We start from the raw sequence: 8,859 nt of genomic DNA, 5'->3' as shown, positions 1-8,859 counted from the left end.
GAACTGGGTGTTCACATTCCCCTTATCAATGGGGGTGTCCCGACACACTGTATAATTAGTATTGACATTGGAAATGGTAACACTCCGTTGCCAATTGGCCAATTGATTTACACTTTTCCAGAAGGAATAACGGGAAAGGCACAACATAGTGTTCTAAGAAAAGATTCTCTATAATTGTTATTTTTATGAGGAATGCAAGTATTTACTAAAACAGTCGTGTCAGAAGAGCTGTGTTGACATTTGCATTTTCACAAGCTCTGCACTTCGTTACTCTGTCTGTGGTAGTTACAGCAGAGGAAGCGTGATCTCGTTGTAACCTGTCATTTACCGTGTAATCTCGCGAGATTACGCTTTGCTCTGCTGTAACTACCATAGACAGAGTAACGAAGTGCAGAGATTGTGAATAGACATCCCGTCGAATGTCTATTCACTGTCTAAACACTTCAGTATCGTTAATGTGTTAGTATAAGGGCTTATTCAGACGAACGTTGCGTTTTTGCGCGCGCAAAAAACGCGCCGTATTGCGCGCGCAAAAACCACTTGACAGCGCCGTGTGTCATCCGTGTATGATGCGCGGCTGCGTGATTTTCGCGCAGCCGCCATCATAGAGATGAGTCTAGTCGACGTCAGTCACTGTCCAGGGTGATGAAAGAGTTAACTGATCGGCATTTAACTCTTTCAGCACCCTCGACAGTAAATGCCGATCACAATATCGAGAAACCTGTTAAAAAAAAAGAAAAAGTTCGTACTTACAGAGAACTTCCCTCCCGGCCGTTGCCTTGGTGACGCGTCCTTGGTGACGCGCCTCTCTTGACATCGGGCCCCACCTCCCTGGATGACGCCGCAGTCCATGTGACCGCTGCATCCTGTGCTTGGCCTGTGATTGGCTGGAGCTGTCACTTGGACTGAATTGTCATCCCGGGAGGTCAGACTGGAGGAAGAAGCCGGGAGTTATCGGTAAGTCAGAACTTCTTTTTTTTTTTTACACGTTCATGTATATTGGGATCGGAAGTCACTGTCCAGGGTGCTGAAACAGTTTAACTCTTTCAGCACCCTGGACAGTGACTATCTCCTGACGTCGCGTACCGGAAATTTTTTTGCCGGGATCGGCCAAAACGAGTTCGGCCGAACCCGGTGAAGTTCGGTTCGGTTGTCCGGGTTCGCTCATCTCAAAGACACTCCGTTTGGATGTTTGTAAACAGAAAAGCACGTGGTGCTTTTCTGTTTACATTCATCCTTTTGACAGCTGGTGCGCGAAACAGGCAGTTCGCACGGAACTGCTTCCGTGCGACCTGCGTGGTTTTCACACACCCATTGACTTCAATGGGTGCGTGATGCGCGAAATACGCGGAGATATTGACCATGTCGCCCTTTTTGCGCAGCGGACAAACGCTGCGCAAAAAGCACGGACTGTCTGTACTGCCCCATAGACTTGTATTGGTCTGTGCGTGGCACGTGAAAACCACGCGGCACGGACCCAATACACGTTCGTGTGAATCCACCCTAAGACAGCACATAAGGATCTAGCAGGATCCCTATGCGCTGCCTAAATGAATGGAGAGGAGTGGATGACTCTGATTGGTCAGCGTCATACACTCCCCTGTACAACGCCCACTTGGTCTAAAGTAAAAATACGCCCACTTGGGCATTAAGCAACTCATTAGCATAAATCTAAAATCGCTAATAAAGTGGTGAAAACAGATCGTTTTATTAAATAAAAAGCATTACTGTCACCTGCATTATAGCGCCAATCTTCTTATATAGGACAGGGCACTTATAATGTGGTGACAGAGTCTCTTTAATAGAACAATCATTGTATGTTAGCCAAGAAAGATAAGGCATCTGCAAACCCTGATGTGTGAAGAATTATAATAATGCATTTGGAATGTATCGTATGCCTGTAATTGGCTGAAATTGAAATATTGTCACATTGCCTCTGATTGGTTGACCTCAAGCCTACGCCCCTTTTGAATGATATTATTTAAATTGAGTTTGGCAATAAACCCCAGAGGAGTATTTTGAGCATACCAGCAGCGTCTGTGTGTTATTCCTCTCACAATATATTGATAAAACATGATTTGAACCTGGATAAAACACTGGAGGGCGGGTATCGGTTGACATACCCATTATATATTTCAGTCTAATATATTTTGGCCCATGAGTGCGTCAACACACAACCAGTGTGACGTTTGCTATGCTCCGAAACATTTTCTATAGGATTTGTATGGCTAGGTTAGTAGCAGCTGAGTAGCTAAACTCAGGGGTGATCCTGGTGAAACCTATGCAGTAGATAAGGGGCTCAGTAGATAAGGGGCCCCACTGCCACTATATAGCAACCTCTTATATCTAATAGATTACATTTAACACTTTGAGGACTGAGCCATTTTTTGCTTTTTCATTTTTCCCATCCGCCTTCCAAGAGCCGTAACTTTTTTATTTTTCCGTCAATGGAGTGGTTTGAAATTGGATTCCTCCTTTGATTTTTGGGTTTTGTTTTTTTTTGCTTTCACCGTGCGGTAAAACAACAACTTAACTTTATTCTGCAGCTCAATACGATTACGGTGATACCAAATTTGTGTTTTTTTTTATATTTTACGACTTTTACAATGAAAAAAATAATTGTTAAAAAAAAAATGAGGGACGAGCTGTGGTTTTTATTGGTACATACAAGTTTTTGATCACTTTATATTACATTCTTTTTGAGAGCTAAGGTGACCAAAAAACAGCATGTTGTTTTTTTTTTTGGGGGGGGTTTCACCATATGAGTTAAACAATGTTATATTGTAATAGTTCAAACTTTTACGGACGCATCAATACCAATTTTGTTTATTTTTTACATTACTTTAGAGGGAAAATGGTAAAAGTTTTTTTTTTTAACTTTTAATATATATCTAATTTTTTTTTTCACTACCAAAAACTTTATTAAACTTTTTTTTACACATTTATTAGTCCCCTAGCGGACTTGAACCGTTTAAATACTAGTGTATTGTAGTATATTTTCATTTTTACAGACTTCTGTTAAGCCCTGCCAGAGGCACAGCTTAAAGTGTAACTAAACGTTCAACAAATGTCTGACGTCATAGTGACATGTCAGAAGTTTTGATCACTGAGACACCCACCAATCGCTAATACAAAGCGGCAGAAGCGCTCACATTAGCCGTTTGTGTTCGGCTTTTTCCGGAAATCGAGATAGCATAGTCCGGGCTCAATAGAAAGTCTATGATGAGATATTGGAGAGCAAGGGGACTATATACTGTTCTTGCAAGGGGGCCCTCAGCTGTCTGTGTCCGCCCCTGGCTAAACTTATACCTTAGGACACAAATGGATGACACAGTTGTCAGAGGTTGCAGTCTGCTTACTATACAAGTTAGCAGGTTTCAGCTGTTTTATTGATCAAGTCTACAGTCCCTGTAGTTGTAATAAGAGATAGGATAGGTGTTGGGCAGCTCTGCATCCCCTAAATGGCTCTCCGCTACAACTCTTGCAGCTGTCTCAGGACGCATCACCCAGACAAGCTTTAGCCTTTTTAAAAATAGCACCCGGCTGCATGCCATCTGAGCTCCGTGCTGCAGCAATGGCCGTGCAGGGCCAGCCATTTACATGCTTCCACACAGTCCATGGTACAAACGTTCGTATCGATCCGTCAGGTACTCAAGCAACCAGAGTAGAAAGCTTTGCTAATGGAATCTGCTTCAGTCGAGATCCACTGGCGCCTGGGCAGCTGTTTTTGGTGGAAATTGAAGAAAAAGAATTTGGCTGGTGTGGTCACCTAAGAGTTGGGCTAATGGCCCGAGATCCTCGCAGCTTGGACATAGTTCCCGAGTATTCGCTACCAGACCTTGTAAACAAGGGGGATAGCTGGATATTTGCCATTACTCGGAACCACAACAGGGTGACGCCAGATGGAGAAGAGAACACGTCCAGCTTGGGAAAAGATCTATCAGACCCTTATCTAAAAGTGGGCAAATTTAAAATTCCTCGTGACAAACTAATAGCACGCAGTAAGCCTAGCCGTTACAGTCATATTCTGGATGATTTGTACAAAATCAATATTCTACCGCCTACTGCTCGCAGAAGCCGGGTTGGGGTGATGTATGAGCCCCAGGCAGATGGCACTTGTCATATGCACATGATCATTAATGGAGAAGACATGGGTGCCAGTGCCCGTGGGATTCCAGCAACGCAACCATTATATGCTGTGATTGACGTCTTTGCCTCCACCAAGAGCGTCCGAGTGATCCAGTTAGAATATGGATGTATGTATTATATTCATTTGTCTGCTCTAGCCACATGCTTCCGTAAACTGGGGGTTGGGTGAGATTTCCAACTAAGACAGACCCCGTAGACATTCCTTCAATTTGTCACATCTTCCTTACACTAGTAGCTTTCTATCTATAGTCTGCTATTCTCTCACACGAGCTGGGATAGTGGGTGGAGACAGATCATTTTGTATTACATTAGCCAAGTCATTTTAGGAATGCCATACGTGCCCTAGATTTCAGAGAGACTGGTTACAAAGTATTCCCTGATTTGTGGAAAGAATATACTGTCATACTAAGAAAGATATATAGAATGCAGGAACTCAAAGCTTTCTCCTTTACAGTAAGTGGGTACCAAAAGCGCCCCTTTAGCTAAACATACTCTAATGGGGCATGTGGTAATGGGTATTGCCGTATCCACTATTATTTTGTGATCACTGATCTCAAGAGGATTATCGGTAAACATATTGTATAGTCATACTAGGTATTGTAAATGTAAAACGAAAGATACTTAAAGGATTGTACAGGTAGCTGCCAAGCAGCGGTGGTGTGCCACATGGTTTTACTGGCTATTGCCATGGTTGCGATGTGGGTTTCAGCAGCGCAATTTGTACAGGTGAAGCAAATTGAAATCGCATGCTTTACCTGTACAAGCCACATGGTAGAAAACGGTCGTTCTTTACCACGAGGCGCACTATTCACTGCAGCTACGTGTACAGGCAGCTGAGTTGTATGAAGATACAATTAAGACAATATATGTGATAGGATAGACACTTAAATAGTAGGGTAAGTTAATATATAAATAAATCCCAAAAGATGATAAATGATTAACAAGCTTTTGTGTTTTATTTACATATTAATATTTAATTGAATGCCTCTCCTATCACACAAAATGAAAGGAGACGAATGAAAATGGAAAGAAAAAAATATTATTTTTTTTACCCCCAGAAACCACGACACTGTTGTCTACAGGCCATATCTGGTACTGCAGTTTGGCCACATTCAAGAAAATGGGGCTGAACTGCAGTGATAAGCGCTGTGTCTTCTAATCACGTTTTAATTCCATTGTATGAAGTCCTGGATTAACTCATCTGTCCAGTTGAATATTTTCTAGGAGAGATGTACAATAGTTATTTTTGTACATTAGATGTTTTCCTTTCTTTTTCTTTAGGCCCTAGCCGCACCACTCAGTAACTATACGTCTTCGTGGGAGGTTACTTCCCGCACGAGGACATATAGTTACTGAGTCGTTCTCGTTGCATACTGTTGGCGAAAGGGGGCATCATCAACCGGGAGGTCAAGTGTCCTCGACAGCTGACATTCCACTGTTGCCGGCCAGCGGTACTTTGCCGCTGACTTCGGCAATTAATCCCTTTAGGGGTTTGTAGCACAACAGCAGCCCCCACGATGAAATCGTGGGGTTAGCCGATGGTTTGCCTGGCAACCGGAGGCCAAACAATTGCCTCAGGGTCTGCCATGTACGGAAGCCTATCAGGACCAGCCTCCGTTTATGACCACATGTGGGGTATTGCCGTACTCGGGAGAAATTGCTTTACAAATGTTGGGCGGCTTTCCCTCCTTTATCCCTTGTGAAACAGAAAAAATTCAACATTTTAGTGGACAAAAAATGTGGATATTCATTTTCACGGCCTAATTCCACTAAATTCAGCAAAAATCCTGTGGGGTAAAAATGCTAACTATACCCCTAGAAAAATTCATTGAGTGGTGTAGTTTTCAAAATGCGGTTACTTTTGGGGGTTTCCACTGTTTTTGTCCCTCCAGGGCATTGCAAATACGATATGGCACTGAAAACCAATCCAGCAAAATCTGCGCTACAAAATCCAAATGGTGCTTCTTCCAGTTTGAGCCCCGCCGTGGGTCCAAACAGCAGTTTATTACCTCATATGGGGTACTGCTGTAATCGGGAGAAGATGCTTTACAAATTTGAGGGTGCTTTTTATTCTTTATTCCTTCTATAAACTAAAAAGGTCTATGTTTTTCAGAACAAAAGTAGATTTTCATTTTTACGGCCTAATTCCACTAAATTCAGCAAAAAAAACTTTTATGACCACATGTGGGGTATTTTCAAACGCTGCGGTGCTTTTTCTCCTTTAGTCCATGTGGAAATGAGAAAAAATTAGCTAAACCTACATTTTCTTTGAAAGAATGTCTATTTTTCATTTTCGCGGCCTACTTCCAATAATTTCTGCAATAAACCTGTAGGGTCAAAATGCTAACTATACCCCTAGATAAATTCCTTGAGGGGTGTAGTTTCCAAAATCTGGTCACTTTTGGGGGGTTTCCTCTGTTTTGGCACCACAAGACCTCTTCAAACCTGACATGGTGCATAAAATATATTCTAAAAAAAGGAGGCCCCAAAATCCACTAGGTGCTCCTTTGCTTCTGAGGCCTGTGTTTCAATCTATTAGCACACTAGGGCCACATGTGGGATATTTCTAAACACTGCAGAATCCGGGGAATAAATATTAAGGTGTGTTTCTATGGTAAAACCTTCTGTGTTACAGAGAAAATTGTATTACAAATTAATTTTGGTAAAAAAAGACATTTTTAAATTTCCCCTCTACTTTGCTTTATTTCCTGTGAGACGCCTAAAGGGTTAAGAAACTTTGTGAATGCTGTTTTTAATACTTTGAGGGGTGCAGTTTCTGAACTGGTCCCTGAAAAAATAGCCTTTTGAAATTTTCTTGAAAATGTAAGAAATTGCTTCTAAAGTTCTAAGCCATGTAACGTCCTAGAAAGATAAAATGACGTTCAAAAAACTATGCAAACATAAAGTAGACATATGGGAAATGTTAACTAGTAAGTATTTGTTGTGGTATTACTATCTGTTTAACAAGAAGATACATTCAAATTTAGAAAAATTGAATTTTCTGTAAATTTTGGTGTTTTTCACAAATAAATATTGAATTTATCGACCACATTTTTTCACTAACATAAAGTACAATATATCACAAGAAAACAATCTCAGAATTGCTTGAATAAGTAAAAGCATTCCAAAGTTATTACCGCATAAAGTGACATGTCAGATTTGAAAAAATCGGCTGTATCCACAAGGCCAAAACAGGCTCAGTCCTAAAGGGGTTAAAGTTATAAATGTATGGTGTATTTATGTTATGAGGGGACATATACAGTCACCATTATAATGTAGACATGTTATTTTTCTCTTAGTTCCATCCCTGCAGACCTTGTGCCGGTTAGTTATACAGAAGCATGTGGCCCACAGACTGGCAATCGATTATCTAGACTTACCGCAGCTACTAAAGAATTTCTGCAAGTATGAGTGATGAAACCAATTGTTGCCACTTAGTTAGTGGATGACTTCCCACGGTTCAGGATTATTGCCGCCAGGGAAATTGAGGGGAAAACACCATTTCATGTACTGCAATCTATACATTTAGGAGCCATCCTTCTGAAACTAAGGAAATTAGAGGACGCTGCCAATATGGGGATTACCAACCATAGTGCAGAACATTCATCTGTGGACTACCTAGTGCAACCAGAGCTAAGTGATCTTTACTACGTGAGGTTTGCCTGCTCCAAGCATACCAATGAGGACTTAGGCTGGGTTCACACGACCACTTTAACGTCCGTAATGGACGGACGTATTTCGGGTGGAAGTCCCGGACCGAACACAGTGCAGGGAGCCGGGCTCCTAGCATCATAGTTATGTACGATGCTAGGAGTCCCTGCCTCTCTGCAGGACAACTGTCCCGTACTGTAATCATGTTTTCAGTACGGGACAGTAGTTCCACGGAGAGGCAGGGACTCCTAGCATCGTACATAACTATGATGCTAGGAGCCCGGCTCCCTGCCGTGTGGTCGGTCCGGGACTTCCGCCCGAAATACGTCCGTCGATTACGGACGTTAAAGTGGTCGTGTGAACCCAGCCTTACCTGAGACTGAAACCAGAACCATGCACACTATTGTTTACTTATTTGTGTACTCCTACAGCCAGAACCAAGTCACAGAGAACATCTCATGCTCAAGCTCTTATCACAGACTCAGGATACCGCACTAACCCTCCCCCATGCTTTAAACTGAAGTCTGCTTGTTCAAATTGCTTACAAATTATTTAAAAGTTTGACATGTTTTGTTGCGGTTATTTTTGACCATGATGCAAACAGTGGGGAAATAAAAGTGATAACTAACCTCATTGTTATTTGTTTACTCTTCACACTGGTTGATGTCAAGGTTTCAGTGTAATGGTAATTTTTGTATGTAACAAAAATGAAATAAAAATTTATTTAAATATTTATGCTTCATCTAACACCAAATTCCTTAACCCCTTTCCCACAAAACTGTGTACTACTACGGTGAAGCAATGGCTCAAGTCCCATGTAAAGGGAAGTGTGTATATATATATATATATATATATATATATATATATATATATATATATGTATATACATATATATATATATATATGTATATACACACACACACACACATGGCTGTTGAAAAGTGCCTCAGGACAAGACACGAAGCCAGCTGCCCTGTCAAGTTTTACCACTAGGGAGGAGCAGATGATATCCTTTGTCTCTTTCTCTACAGGGGCCCATAAACGGTCAGGTGACAACAA

General features: G+C 41.6%; 1 protein-coding gene across 1 annotated transcript; it reads left to right on the top strand.

Moving 5' to 3' along the window:
• The first annotated feature begins 3,547 nt into the window (after nucleotides 1-3,547).
• NEURL2 (neuralized E3 ubiquitin protein ligase 2) lies at nucleotides 3,548-7,564 on the top strand. The gene is made up of 2 exons (XM_075845871.1): nucleotides 3,548-4,256; nucleotides 7,449-7,564. The coding sequence occupies exons 1-2, from the start codon at nucleotides 3,548-3,550 to the stop codon at nucleotides 7,562-7,564; spliced, it is 825 nt and encodes a 274-aa protein (XP_075701986.1).
• Nucleotides 7,565-8,859: the final 1,295 nt, after the last annotated feature.

Source organism: Rhinoderma darwinii, chromosome 13 (assembly GCF_050947455.1).
Source record: "Rhinoderma darwinii isolate aRhiDar2 chromosome 13, aRhiDar2.hap1, whole genome shotgun sequence".
In the NCBI taxonomy this organism is placed as follows: domain Eukaryota; kingdom Metazoa; phylum Chordata; class Amphibia; order Anura; family Rhinodermatidae; genus Rhinoderma; species Rhinoderma darwinii.
This window is presented reverse-complemented; position numbering and strand designations above follow the sequence as displayed.